Raw genomic sequence first — 24823 nt, 5'->3', positions numbered from 1 at the left:
TAAAAATGGATCGCCGAATATGTTGATAAGAACAAAACTCGAGAGAGGAATTGCACTATTTAGGGCAGTCTTTATTCTATCATATTTTCTGTATCAAACATTTATTCCGTGTAACGGAGAAACATGTTATTTGCAAGTGTTTGAAAAATTTTCCAGAATTGTGTCTGAAAATAATCTGATATTATAAAGTGTTCGCAATAACAGACAAAACGGTACAAGTATTAGGTATTGTATCGTGTTGAGTTTTACAACTCAACTAAAATTCTCTCAGAACGGTTCTTTTTTCTCTCTCATTATACGTTAACGGGATCATAAATATGTAAACATTAATCTGTCCAGCTCGAAATTTGTCGGCCTTCTATCAGCTGTTCTCGTGTTTTGTTTTTCTCTCCCTCTTCTTTCAGTCCGAGTTGTCAGTCTGCAATCGATACGTGATTGGCTCAGCTCGTCTGGCTTGTAGTTCGCATTTTCTTCAGTTGCGCTTAAAGTGGCACCGCTATATTCGCTTTCAGTGTATTTTTATGTTGATTTTAGTCTCAGCAAACGCTGATCTGATAAATGAACTAGAACCGCTCATCATTCATCACGCTCGCAGCAGCCACTTCTTATCGCGCGTATTACATGAGGGCAAAAAACAACACTATTATCTCATTCATCGCCGAGCATCTTTATTGTGTATCTTTCTCCGCATCGCGCATTTGGCGACAATCAGACGGGTAAAACGCTTGCTTCCGAACGCGCACACATTACGGGGAGACAATAATAATGGCTGCTGGTAAGTATAATTTCGCAATCGACCGCGGGGGAACCTTCACCGATGTGCTGTGCATCACTCCGGACGGTGGTATCCGAACGTTGAAGTTGCTTTCGGAAGATCCGGCCAACTATCCAGATGCGCCGACGGAAGGCATTAGACGAATATTGAAAAAGGAGATTGGCCAGGGTCTGTCGGAAACGGTGGACGGGCTGGTTAACACCGAGCAGATTGGATGGATTAGGATGGGCACAACGGTGGCCACCAATGCGCTTCTCGAGAGAACCGGCGATCCGGTGGCCTTAGTCGTGAACCAGGGCTTCCGTGATTTGCTCCAGATTGGCAACCAGGCGAGGCCGAATATTTTCCAGCTGGTGAGTCTCGTGTTATTTAATGTTTAACGTTTTCACCGCACCTTTCCCAAAATTGAGGATAAGAATGAATTGTTGTTTCGGTTTTCTTTGTTTTACTGATACCTACTAATGCCCAGTTTATAACTCCAGTGAGTTCATACAGTGTGGGACAAAACATTAAGACAGAAAGATAAGTGACAAAACTTTTAGAAAAAATAATCCAATCCAGTGCCTCAATCCATTTGTAATAATTTATTCGCATTGTTCGAAGAAATTTATAACATCTGTAGTTAAAATAAAAATCATTCATAAAAAAATGCATTTTAAGCATACTTAACAACTAAAATGACGCGACAAAAATTGAAAGCAGTTCAAAATTCATGGTAAAAAAAATAAAAACAAGAAAATTCATACCGTGAAAAGCTTCTAGGGTTAGTACTTGGTCGTGTAACCTTTGTTACACATCACTTCACGCATCCAGTTCGGCATGAATTCCACCAGCTTTTGGCACGTTGTGACCGGGATGGCGTACAAACAAGCTTGGATCCTTTCCCACAGTTGCTGCTTATTCTTCGATTGTTCCGTGTACACCGACCTTTTTCACGATCTCCCATAGTTTCTCTATATGGTTCAGATCTTGTAACTGCGCTGGTCACTTTATGACGTCGCCTATGTTATCCTGGAACAACTTTTCGACGGTCCCGGCGGTGTGCTTCGGATCGTTATCCTGCATGAACTGCCATTTCAGAGGCATCTCCCACTTGGCGTTTGGCAGCAGAACATCCCTTAGGATTTATGCGTAGAGGTACTGATCCTTGATTTTATCCACTCAGTACAAAAGGCCAATCCTGTGCCAGGAGAAGCACCCGACACCATATGTTCCTTCCTTTATGCTTGAATGTCTTCGTAGTATACTGTGGCTCGTGAGCGCAGTCTCTTGGGCGATGGACCCAAGTTTTTCAGTCCGACCACAGTACATTTCACCACTGCTTTTCCTTCTCCGGATCGATCCAATCGAAGTGGTCTTTCGCGAACTTCAGCCGCGCCTTCAAATGCTATGGTGTCAGCATCAGAGCCTTCCGTTCTTCGAACAATGCAAATAAATTATTATAAATGATTAATGTACTGGATTGGATTATTTTTTCTCAAAATTTTGTCACTTTTTTTTGCTTGAGCAGGTCTTAATGTTTTGTCCAACACTGTAAGTATAGGAAACCAAATAGCTGTCTGTTTTTGGGATGAGACATGATGTTTTTTGCAATTATCATACGTCACAGTATTGTCAGAGAGGAACTAATATTTCTGGGAACAACACTGAACAAAAAAAAAGCTTCGAAAACACTGAATGTTCCTTTCTCTTAAAATCATAAAAATGTCACATGGTCTGGTCTGACTTAACACCAATCAAATGCAGCGCATTATTTGGTTTAGCTCCCAGTCCGAATCAGTGTAAGCAGTGAATCTAAATCTAAGTTCGTCTAGACATCGAATGAAATGTAGACACATTCGGTAATGATTGAAATCCAAAATCACATTTAACTTAAAAGCCAGGTGTTGGGGCGCTGGTTCTCCGGATTGGTGATATTTTCACGGCGGAATCTGGTCCGTTGGACGGTAGAAGTTTGCCGTAAGAAAAGCGCGAACGGTAACACGTGGTACACCATTTAAATTTTATTCGTAGCGAAATGGAAACAGAACTATCTTATCCGACGGTTTTTATTAGACTGATCTGCTCGATAAAACTGATAGTGGTTATCGAGGCAGAGTGTTTAATCTCGATAACGAGATGCGAGAGAATCCTATCTCCTATTACTACTCTCCTCCGCTTTGCGTCATGCAAAACGGAGTGAGTGACTAAATATAATTATGGCAAATTCTATTAGGGTCAGCTTGTTAATTGTGGTAAGTGCCCAAACACCAGGCTTTTCTCGTCTAAATCAATATTTCTCTATCTCTTTGCTCAAGCCGTTTGGAAAACAATGTCAAAACAAACGTCTAAGCTTTAACAAATGTTGTTTTAACTGCTCACTAACTGAAGGAAGTACCTTCTTTTTCTTCTTTGTATTTGGGACTCGGAGCTCACTTAAAAAGTTAGAAGGCGAAATTAAATTTTCTCATAGCTTTTGTTCATGTTAACTATCAGCCTCAATAAAGGCTAGTTTAGACTTATATAGAAATAGTAAATTACATTTTTTCACACTCTCGAGGTTATGATTTGTTTGTTTCTTTGTTTTTAAGAGGCTTTAAACTTTGCAGTTCATTCGCCTCCAAACCTCGAGGTTATGAACCCATTGGTGATAGCAGCTGATCGAGCTAAATTTCCACTCTGGATTCATGAGTTCATATCATGAATTCATCTCCATGCAGGTTGATCCTTCTTCGTATATTCCCAACCGTGTTTGTTTTCCTGACTACATCAATTTCTCTGTACATTTTGATCTGTTCATGAAGGAGAAAATCCATGGAATTCCAGATTATCATCGATCAGGGATCGTTTCCACGATGTTCAATGTAAAGTATTGGCGTATCAATTGTTATAATATATACTTTACTGATGGGTCCTCTATGAATGAGTCCACAGGATTTGGAGTGTTCAACGAATTTTTTAGCACCTCCCACAGTCTTCAGAATCCTTGCTCAGTGTATATTGCTGAATTGGCAACGATACACTGGGCGCTGGACAGCGTCGCCTCACGACCTGTTGAACACTATTATATTGTAACGGATAGTCTTAGCTCTGTCGAAGCTATCCGTTCAGTGAGGCCGAAAGCACTCGCCGTACTTCCTTGAGAGAATACGAGATATTTTGAGTGCTTTATTCAGACGCTGTTTTTTAATCACCTTTGTCTGGGTCCCTTCAATTCCCAGGTAAATTCCCAATTGGTCAATTCCGGGTAATGAGAAGGCTGACTCATTAGCAAAGGTGCAAAGGGTGCAATTGAAGGCGATATTTATCAGCGTCAAATCGCCTTCAATGAATTTTATTCTTTAGTCCGTAAAAATACTATCGCTAACTGGCAACGCAAATGGAACGAAGATGAATTGGGCCGGTGGTTCCACTCAATTATCCCTAAGGTTAGCCTCAAACCATAGTTCAAAAGTCTGGGCTTGAGACTTTATTCGCACCTTCTCCCGACTCACGTCCAATCACTGTCCGTTAGACGCGCTACTTTTTCGTTTTAATCTTGCCGACCGCAATCTCTGCGTTTGTGGCCATGGTTACCACGACATCGAACACGTTGTTAGGTCGTGCGAGTTATATCTTGTCGCCAGATCGAATTTAGTAAACTCCTTTCGGGCCCGAGGAAGGCAGCTCAATGTGCCGGTGAGAGATGTTTCGGCTCGGTTAGATCTTGATCACAAGTCCCAAATATTTTTTCCTTAAAGCTATCGATATTCGAGTGTGATTGTTCTTACATACTTTTCCCCTGCTTTTCGTCCTTCGCGAGCTATCGGTCCCTTCCTACTAACATTAGAATAAGTTGAATTGTAAATACATATTAGATGTAAGGATAGTTTTGAGAATTGAGTGTGATGTGTAAGTGTGAATGAGAATGTGAATGTGAGTGCGATGTGTAAGTGTGAATGAGAATGTTAATGTGAGTGTGAACATTGTTATAATCTCCTCACATCCCATCCTTTTCCTAATGAAGATGTGTCATCCTTCTAAACTCGAGTCGACCGCGAGTAATCGGTTTCCTACTTCATTAACCATAGAATTTAGGAAACATGTTAAAATATTCTAGTAAAAATATAGTAAGGAGTTTGGCTCCTTTGAACCTATGTAACTGAGCCTGTAAAAATAAACGTAATGTGTGTATGACGTGAATTATATTATGCGAACGAACATTTTTTCAGTTTTTCGATAACTTAGAACGAGACTAATAATAAGAATAACCGATGGAAAGAGATCACAATATCATAGCTATCCATTAAAAACATATTTTCTTTTGTTTACAGATCCACATATACTTCGTCTACCATTTCACCCTTTTATGCGTTACACTGATATGCATTAATCATTTTCAGTTAGTCAGTTTAACTTCCTGCCAGAAGCTAATTTTGTTCATTGTTCGGATCAAACCAGTCGAAATGTATTTACAATAATTTTTTTATCCCAATAAGCGCAAGTGCGAAAGAGAGTACAAGAAAAAAAACCTGTACAAACTGTTGCAGAACGTGTTATGTGCGATTCACATAGCACGTTACGGAGAAGAACGTCTACGTTCCGTCAACGTCTCCACCAATTCACACATGCAGTCAATGCTTCCACCAGCACCGTCACGTCAAATGCCAAACGAATGATTTATTTAATTTTATTCATGGTGTCGCCACCTACAACAATTTTAAATTGCAATGCCCTCTTTCAAATCTGCATGCCTAGAATCAGTTCTAAATTTTGAAAAATTCAATGAGAATCATTAAATTCAATTATTTAAATGCTTAAACCCCGTAGTCCGACCCTTATGCAATAATAATAATAAATAGAATAATTCTTTCAACTAGTCGCGAATGATTTTCACTCCGAAATTTGGAGCTAAGAGATATGTTGGCATAAAAAATACAGTAAGTTACTTATAAAGCGATATGCTGGGGTACCACTCAGTGTCGCATTGGAGTCGGTTTTGACCAGTAATTGGACATTTGCGACTGGTGGCGACTTTCAATGTGGGGCCATAATTTGGGCCCCGAACTCAATGTTTACAAAAATGTCCAACTAGAGGTAAAAATGTCTAATTAAACGTGTTGCATCACAGATCTGTTCAATTAGCTTAATGTCGAAGTAGATGTAAATTACTGTATAACCAAATCAAAACCAAAGCCGAGACACAAGGCCCAGACAAGAACCAAACGAGCCGTCCGTCTCCGTCAATTATTCTTTTCTACAAACCCTGCCGGTCGTTTTCGTTGAACGTATGCTGACGGGTCGTTACGTTGCTGGTGTATGTGAATGTTTTCATGAGAATTTCATGGTAGAATCATTGACGTATCGTGACGTGACGGGACGTGAACGTGACGTGTATGCTGTATGTAAATTGCACTTTAGGCGGCACAGAAAACGGAAGCTAGGATAAACAATTTTATTGACGTCTGAAGCTGCTGGTCCATTATCTTTTTTGTGGTCTTGTTCAGAACGCAATAGTTAATTGCATTTTTGTTGGCCGCTTATTCTGCTATTCTACAGTGATGGGTACAAAAAAGGAGTTAGGTGTTTGACGAAAGTCAGAAACAAAACCGTAAGAGAATTTCTGGAAAAATTTGGTTAAATTGTTTTTACCTCTTAATTCATTAAAGTTCTAACGGTTTAAAATTTAAACTCTATTTAGTTAAAAATATTCGTTTGGAAAGAAAAGGTCGGTTTGTCGAAAATAAACTTGAAATCTTTCGAATTCCGCGTGAGAAAATTTTGTTGGAGAAGCAACCGAAGAAGGATACTGCAGCGAGGTCTAATGTACATGCTAGTCCGGGCAACCACTCTTCCGAATTCCGACAGAGGACCTCGGCCCTCTGGCGCAAAAGTCGGCGATTATGCAAACCCGCGCAGCACCTCCCTTACATGATTATTAATTATTTGTTTTTATAATTTTTTTAAACAAACCATGAAGTGGTTTTTTTATGTCATACACTAAAAGTGCCCATTTAAGAGCAAGTAATTTTTTGTTTTTTTTAATATAAATCCACGATACTACTTTTACGTAGTATTGCCGAAAATGCCGAAAAGTTGGAAAAAACTTTCAATATTTGAACACTTTGATTACGAATGGTGGTAGATTTTTTTTGTGCCCATCACTGTACCTGTACATTCTGTCAAACATAAACCGAGTATTCGAAATTTTTAATCTTCTCGCTGAACATTTTTCAATTTCAAGTTTATGTTTCAAGTTGGTACAGTAAACATTCGCTAACTGGGCGAAAAGGGAAGACCAGTTATTGACATTTGCGTTTTAACTGGTCCGGCATGTTAAACGTCAAATAAAATCGAGGGGAACTTCAATGAATTGTTTGATTCACGTTGATAATGAAATTGGATAAACAAAAGGATTCCATTGAAAGTTTCGCATTGAGTGTGACAACAGATATGAAATATAATTTGAGGACATTATTTTTCTGTAATTCAATCAATGTTTTTGTCATGCGAAAATAATGTCAATTTTTATAACATTTCAAGTTTCATTCGAATTCCCCTCACAGCAAATCTTCCATTTGAATATGGCGTCGATTGTTTACGAAATTCTGCTTTTTAACTGGTCCAAGGACCAGTTAACGTTCGCCCAGTTAAAACGCAGACCAGTTAAAACAGGACCAGTTAGCGAACGATTACTGTACTAGTATCAACCAACTTAACTTAACTTTCTAAAACCCATTTTTTTAAATTTTCGTGAGAAAAATATAGTAGATCATATTTTAGTTGAGAAAATTGAAAAACAAACGGCAATTTTTTAAAGTCACGTTTTTTTTATTTATACCACAAAACCAGTAATCCGCCTTAAGGCGGGATTGAGTATCTGGTCGAAAAAACACTTTTTTTTGAACTACTCGTAGTAGTTATTCCTTTTGATGGAAAGCATAAAAACAATTCTGGTTTGGCTGCAGGTGTAAATTGATGTCGCATTTAAGTCATATGACTTGCGTGATCAGTCACTTTGTTTACAGTGTCATTAAGAACAAGTTAACTTCTTTTTGTTCGGCGAATTTTGATTTGGATAATTCTATAGGTCAAAGTATTTTGTGTTGTAATAATAATTCCGTGTGCAGAAACGTTGAAAATGTTTCAAAATACAATCGGTGACTCAGAGAGGAGATAAACGAATTGCCACGTCAAGGACGACCATCAACTGATGAAAACATCGATAAAATAAAAGGAATGGTGAACGAAAATCGTCTTTTAAGTTTGGAAGAGCTAGCCCGTGAATTAAGTATCACTCACGAGATCGTTCGTTATATTTTGATTGATGTTTTGGGCATGAGAAAAGTCACAGCACGACTAGTGCCGATCGATCGAATTTTTGACCAAAAATGGCACGAATGTGATTGAACTCTGAATGTGAACTGTACTCTCCAAAGATGCCCCCATGTGACTTTTTTTTCCTATTTCCGAAACTCAAATGATCGCTTCGTAATACTCGTTTTGACAGCATTGAAGACATAAAAACGAATTCGCTGCGTGAACTGAAGGCAATTCCTGAATACAGCAATAAAAAGTGCATCGATGACTGGATTGTTCGTTGAGAAAAGTGTAGTGCTTCAGCAGGAGCCTATCTTGAAGGCGATGATATAAATTTAGGTGATAAATAACGCATAAAAACACAAATTCCTGGTCTATATTTGACAGAACGTATTTCCAAACTAATCTACAATAATTCGTGAAATTCTGACGGACTTGTAAAGCGAAGCGAAATATTTCGCTTTTTTCGAATCCATTAGCTTAATTTGGAACGCAAATTGTATACCCAACTTTAAATTTGTTTACTATTGTCTATTCCAGAACATCCAGAAACCCTCGAACCTCTACCAGGATGTGGTTGAGATCGATTGTCGGCTTGTTCCCGCCCAGAAAGACGTCTGCCAGCTGGACCAGCAATGGACCGAACTGACAGGTGCGGCGGACTCGCGTTACCTAGAGATGACACCGCTTGATGAAGATGAGGTGCGCAACAAACTGCTGGACGTTCGAAGTAGAGGAATCACCTCACTGGCAGTGGTACTTGCCCACAGTTATGCTTGTCCCGTTCACGAGCTGCAGGTTGGTGCCATCGCGGAACAGCTCGGATTTCACCACATAACCCTGTCGCACGCGGCGATGCCCATGTGTCGACTGGTGGCGAGGGGTTTCACCGCTTGCACCGAGGCATATCTCACGCCCCATGTGGAACGATATTTGGCCGGCTTTAGGGCTGGCTTCAAGGACCAGCTGAAGGATGTTGATGTTCTGTTCATGCAAAGTGACGGAGGGTTAACCAGGATGGACAATTTTAGAGGGGCGCGAGCAATTCTCAGCGGTCCGGCAGGGGGTGTTGTTGGATATGCCGTGACCGGGTCCAAAGACTCCGAACAGCCATTGATTGGGTTCGACATGGGCGGAACCTCAACCGATGTGTCCCGATTCGCGGGTACATACGAACACGTGATAGAAACAACGACGGCTGGTGTCACCATTCAGGCTCCCCAGTTGGATATCAATACAGTGGCCGCGGGTGGAGGATCACGGCTATTCTTTCGCTCGGGCCTGTTTGTGGTGGGGCCCGAATCGGCGGGTGCACATCCCGGTCCGACATGCTACCAGAAGGGGGGACCCCTGACGGTAACGGATGCCAATTTAATTTTGGGTCGTTTGCTGCCGGAATATTTTCCACACATTTTTGGTCCCAACGAGAACGAACCGCTGAATTACGAGGCTTCCAGGGAAGCTTTCGAAATTCTTCAGCAGGAAATAAATCAGCATTTGTTGGAGACGGGAGAAAGAGAAACGCCATTGTCGCTGCAGGATATTGCGATGGGTTTCATCAGAGTTGCCAACGAAGCGATGTGTCGGCCAATTCGAGCACTGACTCAAGCACGGGGATTGGACACTTCGAAGCACGTTTTGGCCTGCTTCGGGGGTGCCGGTGGACAACATGCTTGCAACATTGCAAAGGAACTTGGAATGAGCAAGGTGTTAGTTCATAAGTATGCGGGAATTTTATCCGCTTACGGAATGGCTTTGGCCGATGTGGTTCACGAAGCTCAAGAGCCCACCGGATTAACGTTGAGCGAAGACAATCGATCGATAATCAGGGCCAGATTGGACGAACTGTCGCAAAAATGTAAGCAAAGCTTGATGGATCAAGGTTTTGTGGAAGACACCATCGTGCTTGAACCCTTTCTTCATTTACGCTTCGAGGGAACCGATTGCGCATTGATGTGTAGCCCGGATAAGGTGATCGAGAATCAGGAAAACTATATACATACGTATGGTGATTTTGAAAAGACCTTCTTCGAGCGCTACATGAATGAGTTTGGCTTCGTGTTGAAGAACAAGCGGATTATTGTCGATGACATTCGGGTTCGTGGTTCCGGAAAATCGCCGGTATACGAAGAAACAAGTATTTCTGCGGCAGATGGTCCAATTTTCCCGGTAAAAACAACGATGACATACTTTGAGCAGGGATGTTTGGTCACTCCGGTGTTCGATTGTGCCAAATTGTGTCAAGGACACACGATTCAGGGACCAGCAGTGCTAATAGATAAGCTATCCACGATTTTAATTGAACCGGGCTGTCATGCACTTGTCACCGCAAGGGGAGATTTGGTTATTGAAATTGGATTCGATGAAGGTAGTCGGCGAATCGACGAGCGTTTGGATGCGGTTCAGCTGAGCATATTCAATCATCGGTTTATGAGCATAGCTGAGCAAATGGGTCGCGTACTTCAGCGAACCGCAATATCTACCAACATCAAGGAACGGTTGGACTTTTCCTGTGCTTTGTTCGGTCCCGACGGTGGACTTGTGAGTAACGCTCCGCACATTCCGGTTCACTTGGGAGCGATGCAGGAAACCGTTCAGTATCAGATGAAGCTCCGCGGATCAACGCTCAAACCGGGCGACGTTCTTTTATCCAACCATCCCAACGTTGGAGGTTCCCATCTTCCCGATATGACCGTTATCACACCAGTATTCTACCCGGGCAATCCGGAACCAGTTTTCGCTGTGGCTTCCCGTGGGCATCATGCAGACATCGGAGGAATAACACCGGGATCGATGCCTCCACATTCAACATCGCTGGCTCAGGAGGGAGCCTCATTTGCATCGTTTCTACTCGTGAGTCAAGGAGTTTTTCAAGAGGCTGAGATTATCAAACAACTAACGACTCCTACCGGAGCACCGGGAGCCACTGGCACTAGGAACCTATCGGACAATCTGTCCGATTTGAGGGCGCAGATAGCGGCTAACCAAAAGGGCATCCAACTGGTGAAAGAACTGATAGACAGTTTCGGTTTGACTGTCGTACAAGCCTACATGGGCTATATGCAACAGAATGCCGAGATTGCCGTGCGCGATATGTTGCGGCAAATTGCCAGGGAATGTAAACTTAGGTGAGTTAATCACATCCCACTAAAACCTCTATATGCCAAACCGATATAGTGGTTCTCGGATTTTCGTGAAAATTTGTTGTTTCACTCCTTACCCCAAAATATTAGAACCGTATTTTTTTTAGTTTTTCATTAAGGCTGACCATAGGGTACTCCGAAAAAAAAATTTTTCGCCTTTTTCAAAAAATCAGCTTTCGAACTACTGGGTTGACATATCAAATTAATGCCGATTAGCTAGTCTTTCTTGAAAATATTACATTTGCAAAAAAAAAATTATAGGAGGTTGTGTTTAAGACACAACCGCATTGTTGGCGTAGAACTACGCTGTAGTTTAATTTAAGTCGTATGTTTATAACTGCCGATATTTTCTTATAATGCTATGAAAATTTTGAAATAACCATTCTACCAGTTTGGTCGCCCTGGAATGTTTTTTTTATTGTAGAATCATTTGACGATGATTGTCAAATAAGCCCAAATAAGTTAATAACTTAATATAACTTATTGAATAACTTGGTATTCCCCAAATATTTTTTTAGTGCACAACCTTAACACCTGCTTCACCATAGCGTCAGTTCAATGCATTGATGGCAGACAACAAACAATGTTAACTGTTTGGAAAAAGGCTGAATATTTGTCTCAGCAGAGTTTCATTACTAATACTCTAGCGTAAATATTTCCCACCCGCTATCTCCCCTCTTTGTATATATTTATCATTATGACTGCATAATTTGCAACATAAAACAATCGTCAATCATAGCATAAAAATTTAGGCAATTGTTGCATCGCTACAGGGCCAATGCACACGGGAGCAAGATACAAATGGGGTTTCAGCGTAGCGAAGATGCACTATTTTTACGTACGGGTTATGAAGCACGCACGTCCGCACACAAATATCCATATATCGATGGCTTCAAGCAACTAAATATACACACACTTATCACCGTTTTGCGCTCTTCTCAATAGAACCCCTTTCTGTTAATATTGCCAGTCTAGATTGTGTAGCTCAGAACCTTAATGCAATGGCGTCAGTTTGATGCAATGATTGTAATGCCAGAGACATCAACGAGTGAGTAATTTGGTCGCGTCCACAGCTCAATCCGAAACGAAAACATGTGATGACGCAAAACAAGGAAGAACAAGTGATATTCATTGCTTTGAATACAGAAAGATACTGAAAGTTTGCCTTCCTTCCTTGCTTGAGACTTTGAACTTCTTAAGTTCATTCGTCTTAAACCTTCAAAAAGGCCCTTGGAAAACTTCATCCATCATATTACTCCTCCATCCCCATTGTCTTGAGAAAGGCATTCGATCCCTCGCCATCCAGCTCGCCAAGAAACAATGTTGTTCAGTCGATTTCCTACGAAGAATGAAAGTTTGCCTCGGCGAGATCCACTGTTTATACTCTAGGCAAATATTCCCCTTCGTTCTTCTTTTTTTTTTTGTTCACGGAGACTTTACATCTTACGATTTCCGCTTGGTTACTCGTTATAGACAGCTCTGTTCGGGAAAGCAGAACAAATGTATGAGGAAATGGGAATGCTTTCAATTTTCATTAATTTAAACCATATACAGACTATGGGATTATAATGTATAGCATATCAAACAAATCTTAGAGAATTTCCGATTCGTTTGGCATGTGAATCGCCAAAATCCGTTCGCTGCAAAAATAATTATTAACGTTAACTTTATTTCATAAAAACGTGACTACGTCTTTCATTAAGGGTGTCAAATCAGAAAACAGGTAACGTTTTTATGAAATAAAATTGACGGGTATAACTATTTTGGCCGCGAATTGAATTTGGCGATTTACATACCACATACACATACATACCTGTATTAAGGCTAATTTATATTTGAAATAATAATTCAAGGAATACATATTAGTTAGAAAAGATATAGGAGTGAAAAAGAAAATTTAAAGAAATTACTGGCTAATCCAGGTGAATTGTGTGCTAGTTGGGGCCTCTCCTGAGGTCAAGTGGTTTATTTCCGCTTAATTTAAAGTGTTTCTGTGGTGAGTAATCGGTGATCACAGTTATCACTGATCTTTTAACCGGCAAGCAAACGGTAAGCGACGATTTTTTCCATTCTTCTTCATTGAAAAGAGTTATAAATGAATATATTAATAACACGGTGGGTTAATTAGCCCAGCCGACATCATGGGGGCAAAGAATAGCGGTGGAACTCTACCACCAGATGGAAGTAAAAAAAGAAATTATTATACTGATACAATGCCATTATGGATGGATCCTGATGGTGAGTTTGGGGCAGCGCACTTCCTTCTACTTAAAGCAGAAGAAGGCTGCACCCTTCCTAAGAACCCGTTCATAGTTGGCAAATCTATTGAAGATGGTGTGGAGGGTGAGATTGAGAACGCCCACACCGAAGAAAACCGTACACGGTACGTTTTAAAAGTCAGGAAACCTGAACAAGTCGAAATACTGCTTTCATTAAAAACATTTATTGATGGTACCAACATTAGTATCAGTTACCATCCAACAAAAAGATTCTCAAAATGCGTCGTTACATGCTGGGAGGCCATTGAAATGTCTGAAGACGATCTCATGAAGAGCCTAAGCGATCAAAATGTGACAAAAATATATCGCATGACGAAAAAACAGGAAGTGGGTTATATCTATGGTATAACCGCAAGGGTGACGTAGGACTATCGTTGATTTAGAGATCATTTGTATGAAGTTGAATCTGAATTCATTCTGAATGAATGAATATTTGGAGAACTTCGAAAACGAGAGCGTTACGTTGGAGGCACAAGGTTTTATGCATCCAATATTGGATACGGAAATATCCTACTGATGGGGAAGAATAATCTTCAGAAGCTATCCTGTTGATTGCGATTGATTGAAAAATCACAAAACCTAATGTATTTGGTCACAGTGTTACATGGATAGAAAACATTAAAATAAACTCTTTCATATGAATGTAATTTTAAATTCCCAGAGGAACTGGCAGATTATTTTCAGTAACGATTAGATATTTCCACATTTTCCTCGATACTGGAAGCCCACCAGTGATTAATGCTAACTCGATAACCATCTGTTAATAGCACTTGATTGAAACATATTTGGTCACAGTGTTACATGGATAGAAAACATTCAAATAAACTCTTTCACATGAATGTATTTTTAAATTCCTAGAGGAACTGGCAGATTATTTTCCGGATCTTTCTCGATCCAAACGGAAAGAATTTCGTGCGTGTATGTGTGTGTGTGTAGCGGCTGCTTCGAGATCTTCCCGGGGAACCGTTTGTAGCATCACTCTCCTCCTGATGGATTCCCTTCTGGCCTAAGGTGCACAAACAGGCTCTTGGTGACACCGTTCATCCGCGCTTTCATGATAAACGAAGAGCTTCACCACAACAGCGACAACATGCTCCAATCGCTGTTCAATTAGAACTGAGTGGATTTCCGAGCGGCGCTCGCTTATATACCGATTGGTGATTTCAATAGCCTATTTTGAAAGCAAATTTAAGACTATTGAAACAAGTTTTTGGATCAGAAAGTAACAAGTATAGAACGCGTAGACATTTTATCTTTCGAATGAAGTGTTTATCATACCATTTCGTTCAGTTGTTTAGGAGCTATTAACACTCAAAATCTCGGTCTCCGGCGTAACGCTTTCGTTTTCGAAACTTTGATTTTACACCCCGGTATAGAAATGAAAGACGTAGTCCTACGTCAAAAGGAAACGATGGTATTGTTACTCCTCTTCCAACCTTGATTCTAACCATATTGGGTACTGTTCCTCCTCGGTATATAAATTTTGGTCCTCTAAAAGTTCCAACCCGCCCATATGTCACACCACCTATGATGTGTTACAAGTGCTGGAATATTGGTCACACCAAGGCTCGATGCCCAAGGAAGAAACCGCTTTGCGGCACTTGTGGCGAAGAGCATGAAATTGTCGGTGAAACCAAATGTAGCAAACCTTTGTTTAGTCTAAGATGCAAAACAGCTGACGGTTCCCTCAAAAGAAAGTGTCAGCATTATCAGGATGAAAAAGAAGTCCAACGGCTTCACTTCCTAAAGAGTCTCTCTTTCGAAGAAGCGCGCAAAATAGCAAAAGGTGGTAACACTACCTATGCTGGAGTAGCGCAACAGAGGCTAACTATAAACAAAACTGAGGGAGAATTTAATAAAATAATCGATATTAAAAATCGTGAAATCGAAGATCTTAAAAACCAAATTGCAAATCTGAACAAAAAAATCGATTTGCTTTGCGTAAACGTATCCTTGACAGAAATGGACACGGAAAGTGAACGCGAAAACATTAACACTGAAAATAACACTGAACAACCGACAGAACACACCATATACATTAACAAAAAACGGACAAAGAAACACAAACGACATTTAACAATTGACAACGGACAACAACCAGCTAAAAAAACACTGACAATAGAAAACTTAAAAACTCCACCAAAACAAAACAAATTAACAAAAGAACCACTCGTAATCGAACCCAACAACACACAAATGGAAACGAATATGGAAATTGACAATTCTTTTGATAAAATGAGGCTACAGTCATCCGCTTCTGGTAGCAGTACATCTGCACCTCCCAAAACTAAATTTTAAAAATGGCCAATAATATTACAAAAATTATTTACAATAATTTTACTAATCTAGCCGTCCAATGGAACGTAAGAGGTCTCAGAAGTAGACTTTCTGACTTGCAACTTCTAATTTCAGAAATAAATCCCATTGTTTTAAGATTCTAGGAAACAATGACTCCTGGTAATTTTTGCTCTGATTACATAAACAACTATGTAAATTACTTCGAAGAAGGTCCCACCCCCTCTTCAATTGGGGTTGCAATTGCAATAAAAACTGGGACCCCCTTATAAGCTGCTTAAACTTAACACTTCTATGCAAGCAATAGGAATTTTAGTTAAATTCCCACTTGCAGTTACAGTTGTGAGGATGTACATTCCACATCATGCCGACTTGGCTGCACTAGGTGGTCAACTGGATCATCTTGTGAGCCAGCTTCGCTCACCATTTATAATTACGGGTGATCTCAACGCTCACTATCATACTTGGGGTAGCACACACCTTGATCGAAGAGGAGAGATAATTGAAGATTTCACTTCGGATCACCCCCTTCAAATTTTGAATAATGGTCAACATACCAGATTACACTCTTCTAATGGTCTCACAACCGCCATTGATCTGACTATCGCTTCTAAAGTCTGCTTCATTTAATATTGGAACAAATTCTTTTGCTCATTGTGGCGCTCCTAGTGGACGGATTTGGAAACTTTTTTCACCCACGTGTCGGGAAATTCATTACCTTTCACCATGTATTTATGTCATAACACCAAACGATAGCATTTTGTAAACAACCGCCATGGAAGCCGAACGGAGAGATAAAATTGTGCACAGTTTTCTTGAAAATCCATTGTTGTCGGCATCTAAGCTAGCTAAACAGCTTAAAATGCCCAGAAATACCGTATGGCGTGTTATCAAGCAGTACAAGGAAACATTGACGACGGCTCGGAAGTCGCATTCGAAGCGTCGGAGTGGAACTGTCGACCGGAAACTGCGTGGGAAAGTCATCAAGGCCGTCAAGAGGAATCCCAATCTTTCAGACCGCGATTTGGCCAATAAGTTCCAGGCCGCTCACAGTACGGTGCGACGAATTCGTCTCCGGGAAGGAATAAGGTCATTCCGAGCCACCAAACAGCCAAATCGGACGCTGAAGCAGAACAATGTGGCCAGAATCCGTGCTCGAAAGCTGTACGACCAAGTGCTGACCAAGTTCGACGGATGTATTCTGATGGACGATGAGACCTACGTGAAGGCGGACTTTGGGCAAATCCCAGGTCAAAAATTTTATTTGGCGACGGCTCGGGGGGATGTACCTGCAAAATTTAAGTTCGTGTTTGCGGATAAATTCGCCCGCAAGTACATGATTTGGCAGGGGATATGCAGTTGTGGACAGAAAACCAAAGTCTTTCTCACTGACAAGACAATGACATCAGAAGGCTACAAAAAAGAGTGCCTACAGAAACGGATTCTGCCGTTTATTCGTGCCCACGACCGTCCAGTAATGTTTTGGCCGGACCTCGCAAGCTGCCATTACAGCAAAACGGTTATGGAATGGTACGCAACGAACGGGGTCAGCGTAATACCGAAGGACCTCAACCCCCCAAACTGCCCCCAGTTCCGGCCGATAGAGAAAAACTGGGCAATCACGAAGCGGAGGCTTAAGGCAAAGGGAAAACTTGTTAGGAACATGACTCAAATGAAGAACTGGTGGAATCAAATCGCCAAAACGGTGGACGAAAAGGGTGTGCGCCGCCTAATGTGCCGTATTACGGGAAAAGTACAAGAATTTCTTCGAAACAGCAATGAATATTTTTTTTAATTTTGTTTTATGAAAGAGTAAAGAAAATGCTACATTTGTATGAAAAACAAATTATGAATTCGTTAATAAATGACTGAACTACACGCAATTGTTTGTGTTCCAATATTAAATGAAGCAGACTTTAGTCAACTTGTTTCGAAGCTATTATGGAATGTCTATGAAATCAACTGTAATAGTGATCATTTCCCCATTATTATTTCCCTTGGTCAAACTTCTTCGGAAGTCCCCACTAGACCATGTGTTGAAAAATTGAAAATCACGCAACAAAAATTGGTAAAACTTGTCCATTTTTTTAAAGCAACCGTTATTTGTCGTTTTTGTATCGCTTTTGCATCTAAATCGGTCTAGTAGTTCAAAAGTTTTTGAAAAAAGGGGAAATACCGACCTAATAACCTTTATATCGGTTTGGCATGGAATGGCTGTAAAGATATATGTTTGAATATTTTTTAGAACTGGATCGACCGTACTGGAAGCTGAGGAACACATGGATGATGGCTCTCCGATCCACTTGCGCGTTACCATCGACGAGAGGGAAGGTTCTGCCCAATTTAGTTTCCTGTAAGATGATTTTTTTTTTTGTACATAATTGAAAGCATTGATTGACAGGCTCGGTGCTCCGTTTCTTGCAGGGGCACCGGTTCGGAGGTGCATGGAAATTGCAACGCTCCCCGTGCCATAACTTTCTCGGCGCTGATATACTGTCTGCGTAGCATGGTGGGCCACGATATCCCCCTAAATCAGGGCTGCCTCGCTCCGATAGAAGTTTCCATACCGGAGGGCTCTATTCTGTGGCCCTCGGATGATGCCGCTGTGGTGGGAGGCAACGTGCTGACCTCTCAACGTGTTGTGGACACTATATTCAAGGCCTTCCAAACGTGTGCCGCCTCCCAGGGCTGTATGAATAATGTCACCTTTGGGGATGACAACTGGGGATACTACGAGACGGTAGCGGGCGGAAGTGGTGCCGGCCCAGGCTGGCATGGGACGAATGGTGTTCACACCCATATGACCAACACAAGGATAACGGATCCGGAAATTTTGGAGCTGCGCTATCCAATAATACTGAAGAAGTTTTCACTCCGAGACGATCATTCCGGTGGGCATGGTTTGTTCAAGGGTGGCGAGGGCGTTCACCGGGAGCTACTGTTCCGCAAACCGATGATGCTGTCGGTGCTCACAGAAAGACGCACCCTGCCGCCCTACGGAATGGCTGGCGGTGGGCCGGGCAAACGTGGATTGAATCTCCTCGTGAAGCAGGATAAAACTATCAATTTAGGTGCCAAAACAGCGATTTGTGTCGAATCTGGGGTGAGCACATATTTTCTGTGCTATTTTCATTATTTATTACACTAAGTTTTTTTTGAAGGATATTTTCTCGATGAAAACTCCCGGTGGCGGTGGCTACGGAATGGCATCAGCGAACGGCTTCCCACCAATCGAACTCGTTGACGATGAGCTGTCGAAGGTGTTTGTGGAGCGCGGCAGCCTCTATGAGTATCGTATGGCACAGGAATCCGTTTGATGGCACGACGTTGGTTTTAACTTTAACGTTTACATTGTCTTGATCGTTGTATTAATCATAATAGTGGTAGTCATGTTCAAATAGTAGAACTACGGGCCACTATGCCCCGGAGTAGAGGCAAGATTTTATTGCGTTACTTGAAGTTTTGATGGCATCTCAGATAATCGTGTGTATTGAAATTTATACTCAGGATAGAGACAGATAGTAGCAATATGATATACACATATATGACCTATGTCCGGTGTAACATTCAAACCTCCCTACTTTCCAAATATAGCTTTAATTCATTGTTAAAGCTCGCACAAATCAGCAACCCAAGTGTTCGAAAAGTGTCAAACGGATTTCATATTTACGTAGTTGAGGCACTTACATATATAGTAGAAATGTACTGCACGCGAAGTACAATTTATTTAGCGAATGAAATAAAATTCAATCGGCTAAGCCGCATCATATCCGCTAGTGTAGAACACCCGCAAACTCTGCTTTACCGACTGTGTCGATTATTCTAAGAGAAAAGCCGCTGCGAAAGTTATGGAATGAGAATAGAATGAATGGTACAAGCTTGCATGCAAGACATTTTTATCATCTGCAATAATCTCCTTCATGTTAGACAAGAGAATTGGCGGATTTGAAAATAATTCACTTCTTCTCCTCAATTCGATACAGGGTCTTTCAGATTAAACGCCCACGCAACAAATTTTAATAACTTCTACAAAAGTGAACCGATTTTTATTTTAAAAAAAAACGCGGGCCATTTTTATTTTTTCATTAGGGGTTTTCAGAATTAACATAGCAACGGTCTTTCACGTGCCCCCAGAGAAAGTAATTGACAACGAGAAAAGTTGAAATTCTTACCATAAGGGGCTGCCCACATACCACGTAGACACAAAAAGCACGGTTTCAGATTCCCCCCTCCCCCTCCGTGGACAAGCGTGGACATTGACTAGACCCCTACTCCAGTTATCCACGTGGACATTCCTGAATATTTGTTTAATTAAAAATACCAAGTAAACACCTCGATTGCACCCTTATTCTATTTCAAATTTATTTCATGTTAGGTTTTGTTTCTCAGAAAGGACTGTTTCAAAAGACTTTTCCACTCACACGAATAAGAAGCTAAGAGTTCAAGGGAACAGGCGAATGAACTGAAAAAATTAAAGCCTCTTTAAAACAAAGAATGTCAATAGGAGTTCAAGGAAGTATTCCTGAATCATTTGCTGCCGTTTTTGCATCGAAACCACCGTGTTGTTCCAACAGAATAAAGCATCATTTCATAAAAGTCGGAAGTCCTTTACATGGTTCATAGGACTGGGGCTTCGGACTACCCTGCTTTTTTACCAGTTCCAACCCCAATCGATAACTTATGTACATTGATCGCACGAAGAATAGAAGATTAGAACTGCCGAAGAATAGGCAGTATGTGAGTTTTATTGAGCTCAAACGAGCAGCTACCGCTGCGTGGCGCTCCACGCTCCATTCAAGTTTCCACATGCCATAGCTTGGCCGAATACGTTGTTTGGATTGATTGAAAACTAAGGATGGCCTACGAACTATAAACTTGTTGTAATTCGTACGAAATTTGTTGTTAATTTTGTGAAGAAGTGACTCGTAATGTATGATTTTTTTTAAATTGCTCAAATTTCAATTCCTAGCGAAAGTGTATATTTTTGAAAAAAGTAATGCAAGTGAGAAATTAAATCCACGCGTTCATATGTCTGTTCTCAGGCACCAAACCTTTTTTACCGTGCAGAACTGTAGTCAAAAACCAGGACCTCATTTTGAGGGACTGTTTGAGGGTTAAAAAACACAAAGAAATGACAGCCTGAAGAGTCTGATCTAATCAGTCTACTCAATCAACAGTTAAACACGATGTAGGATCACTGCTTGTGTGAGGCTGTTTTTCTTGGAATGGGGTGGACAATCTCGTCAAGATCGGTGAAGACTGCTGAGTCCTACGTCAATGTCTTGGAGGAAAACTTTGAGCCGTCACTCAGGAAAATTAATATTGAAGGCTATATTTTCCAACAGGACAATGATCCCAAGCACACCTCGAAGGTTGCGAAACGCTATTTTCAGTCCAAAAAGATTAAAATGCTAGAGTGGCCATCCCAATACCCAGACCCCAACCCTATTCAGCATCAATGCACAATACCGGATGAAAAAATCCATTGAATTGGAGTTTTATATAAATTTGAAAATGAATACAAACAATGTCTTGTTTACATCCTTTTTATTGTAAGAAATACGTTCGTTTTTCAAAAAAAAAAAAGTTATAGGAGGTTGTGTTCAAGACACGACCGCACTGTTGACGTAGAACTACGCTGTAGTTTAATTGAAGTGGCTTGTTTATAACTGCGGACATTATTTTATAATGCTACGAAAATTTTGCAATAATCATCCTACCAGTTTGGTCGCCCTGAAATGTTTAAAAGCGCAGCAGTCATCCTTAGTGGAGATAAAAACAAAAACTAAAAATTTTAATTTTTGGCCATTCTTTGTGTGGACACCGACTGGACAACATCGTTGCTGGACGAGCTGGACGGCGAGGGATCGAATGCCTTTCTCAAGGCAAGAGGGCGGAGGTGGTAGCGTTGGAGTAAAGTAGAGTAGAGTTTTCAAAGGGCCTTTCTCAAGGCTAGAGACGAATGAACTGCAAAAGTTTAAAGTCTCTATAATACAATACCTTCCTTCCTTCCTTCCGTTAGAGACGAATGAACTCTCAGCATTTAAAGTCTCTATAATACAATACCTTCCTTCCTACCATTTGAACCCAAAAGAAGGTGCTACTGACACTCGACCGCAACGGTTATGTTTTTAGCGCCATTCTAAGAGAGAACAATAGCAATAGAAGTTTTCTCCTGCTACCGAATGCAAAGCTTTTTTCAAAGCTAATTTCGGTCCTAAATAAAGCGTTTCTTACAGCAACAGTTGTCCGGATACCAGGAAAGGAGGAAGCAGCCGAGAAGCCCCCAACGGCCATTCAGGAAGTTGGTTCGGTCGGATTGGCCACTTTGACCGGCAGTTTTTCACTGCCCCTTGCGTGTCCCGCTGTTTGCACCCGTCTCATCTACATCTTTTTCCTGCCAGTGACACGCGATTTTGACGCAATTTCTGCTCTTCAACCACCAGCAACTCAGGAGGTGTGAAAGGAGGTCTTCTTCGCTTCGTCGCTTCGAACCGCTGCGGCGATTGCCCTGCCGTCGGCGGTATCCGGTCCCTTCCCCGCTACCCCACTACCATTAGGTGGTGAATTCGGAGTGGTTCTTCGGTACGATCGGTGAGTGATAAAAATCCTTTTCATTATCAGGAGTTAGTAAGAACAGGACGCCCAGAGGGCATAGGTTAGATAATTTCTAAAACTTATCCCAAGATTTCCATTAGTGATTGCTATTTCTCAAGTGACATTTATTCAGTGATAGGTTTGCAGCAAGTGTTTTTTTCAGCCAGTGAATTTATCCGCAAGTGCTTTTTCCGCCAAGTGATTTCGGTGTTAGTTTTTGTAACTGCGTTGGCATTGTCCCCCGCCGTTACTGTCCTCCGCCGTTTTCGTCCCCCGTCGCACGTCGTATAGTCTACCTTGGTTTGTGAATATTTTTCCGCGCCTGGCTATATTTCGATATAGCCAGGCCCCGATCATGGCTTCCTGCAGCTCCGGCGCCGGAAGGCCAACCAATATTTATAACGGTGTTCCCACCACTCGTACCTTGCCCAGATGGGCTGACCCTTTTGGTGGCAACTTACGAAAATTACTTTTGAGAGCCACTGAAGGCAATCTTCTTCCATCGAATCCTTTTACTGTTTCCAAATCGATCCAAGGAGTGATCGGTAAGGAATTCAAAGATGCTAAACCTAAACGCGACGAAAAAAATCGCCTTCAATATGCACTACATCTACAAGATGATAAACTTATTCAACTGCTTCTGGGTACAAAGTCGCTGATCGACGAAACACCCATTGAAATTATTTACCATCCCACCTTGAACCAACGCAAATGCGTTGTGTCCTGTCGTGACGTTATGTTTTTGAATGAAGATGTCCTCCTAACTGAACTAGCCGACCAAAATGTGATCGGTGTTAAAAAAATTCTACGATTTGACCCAGTCTTGAAGGAAAGAGTTCCTACTTCAACCATGATCCTCACCATTAACGGAACAGTTGTCCCTGAAGCAATTAACTTCGGATTCCTCCGTGCTCCAACCAGAACCTTCTACCCAAACCCGATGCAATGCTTCGGATGCTTCGCTATTGGCCACACTTCCAAAAAGTGCGCTTAAAAATTCAACTTTGTCGCAACTGCGGTGTAGCCCACCCTGAACTTAACACAAATACTAATGATAAAGACAAAATTAAAAATTTTATTTGCAATGCACCTGCCTCTTGTGTGAACTGCAAGGGAAATCACGCCTCTACCAGTAGGAAGTGCCCAGCGTGGATCGCAGAGGATAACATCACCAGAGTCCGAATTGACCAAGGTGTGTCATATAAGGAAGCTAAATCCATTTTTGAGAACAAAAATGGTCCTTCCTTTGCTAGTAAGCTACAAGAAAGACTAGACAAAATTCAGAATACAGGTTGTTCTCAATGCAAATGCAACTGCACTCAGGCTAAACTAACTTCTTCTGTCAAAGCAGTTCCAACTCCGTCCAGTAATCCACAGGAATCGGAACTCAGCACCTCCTCGTCCGATGCAGAATCCGACCCAGATATTTCAATGGAAATTGAAACAACCCCCTCCAACAAGAGGAAGAATACTAACAAAAGGTCAACCTCAGATGAATTCAAATCATCAGAAGAGGAAATTTTTCGAGGAAAAGAATCCAATAGGAAGAAATCTAAGAATCAAAAATACAACTCAACCCAACCATCCACTTCCCTCCAACCATCCACTTCCCCCCAACCTACCACCGCATCCAAAACTAAAACCACCAACCAATCCAACCATTCAAACAAACCCACCCCACTTGCCAACAAACCAATTGTCAACGTTTTCAAAAATGATCCTAGACTAAAGAACAAATCCGGCAAATCTACCCATTCCTAATCTCATACCCTTCTCCCATCTTCGAACCCCTATTTACTTACCTCAGCCCACTTACCTTTCTCTCAATTTTAAAATTCACTCCTCTAGCTAGTAACAGCAACCCTTCGTCCTGTAACCAAACACCCAACCGAAAACTTGCTATTCAATGGAACTTGCGTGGGCTATACACTTCCATGAACGAAATTAAGCTAATGTTAGCTGAGGAACAACATCTCCCACTAGCACTGGCTTTTCAAGAAGCTAAAAAAATCAATGTATCGCTCTTAGAGCGGGCGTTTAGCGGCAAATTTTCATGGTATTTGAAGGAAGGGCCATCCTCGGGGCTTTTTGGAGCCTGCCTCGCTGTCCTGAGTGACCTTCCTCATACCGTCATCCCCATAACATCATCATTACAAATATGTGCGATACAACTGAAGGGACCTCTACAGGTAACCCTTGCTTCCATTTATATTCCCCCATTGCACAGTAATGACATTGAAACTCAACTTACGGATGCCATCAAACAGTTACCGCACCCATTCGTCCTGATGGGTGACTTTAACGCCTCCCACTCTTCATGGGGAGGAAACAAATGTGACAAAAGAGGTAAAACAATTTTGGGAATCGTCCAAAAGCTTAACCTCATCATACTTAACGATCACCGTCATACCAGGATAGATATCCATCACGGATCATCATCGGCCATCGACATCACG

The 24823-nt window shown here is 41.4% G+C and overlaps 1 protein-coding gene across 1 annotated transcript; it reads left to right on the top strand.

Annotated features, from left to right (window-relative positions):
- The first annotated feature begins 336 nt into the window (after nt 1–336).
- On the top strand, nt 337–19560 carry LOC129777655 (5-oxoprolinase). Its single transcript, XM_055784056.1, has 5 exons — nt 337–1128; nt 8594–11181; nt 18016–18123; nt 18195–18873; nt 18932–19560. The coding sequence occupies exons 1-5, from the start codon at nt 766–768 to the stop codon at nt 19085–19087; spliced, it is 3894 nt and encodes a 1297-aa protein (XP_055640031.1). The 5' UTR covers nt 337–765; the 3' UTR covers nt 19088–19560.
- The last annotated feature ends 5263 nt before the right edge of the window (nt 19561–24823 follow it).

Source organism: Toxorhynchites rutilus, chromosome 3, assembly GCF_029784135.1.
Source record: "Toxorhynchites rutilus septentrionalis strain SRP chromosome 3, ASM2978413v1, whole genome shotgun sequence".
NCBI classification, from domain to species: domain Eukaryota; kingdom Metazoa; phylum Arthropoda; class Insecta; order Diptera; family Culicidae; genus Toxorhynchites; species Toxorhynchites rutilus.
Note: the sequence above shows the minus strand (reverse complement) of the source record. Positions and strands in the feature narration are given on the sequence as shown.

Bases quoted from the DNA above. Each gene is read 5' to 3' on its own strand.
- LOC129777655 (XM_055784056.1), top strand. From the start codon at position 766: ATGGCTGCTGGTAAGTATAATTTCGCAATCGACCGCGGGGGAACCTTC. The intron at 1,129-8,593 runs GTGAGTCTCGTG...TGTCTATTCCAG, and splicing joins GGCCGAATATTTTCCAGCTG to AACATCCAGAAACCCTCGAA. The intron at 18,124-18,194 runs GTAAGATGATTT...CGTTTCTTGCAG, and splicing joins TCTGCCCAATTTAGTTTCCT to GGGCACCGGTTCGGAGGTGC.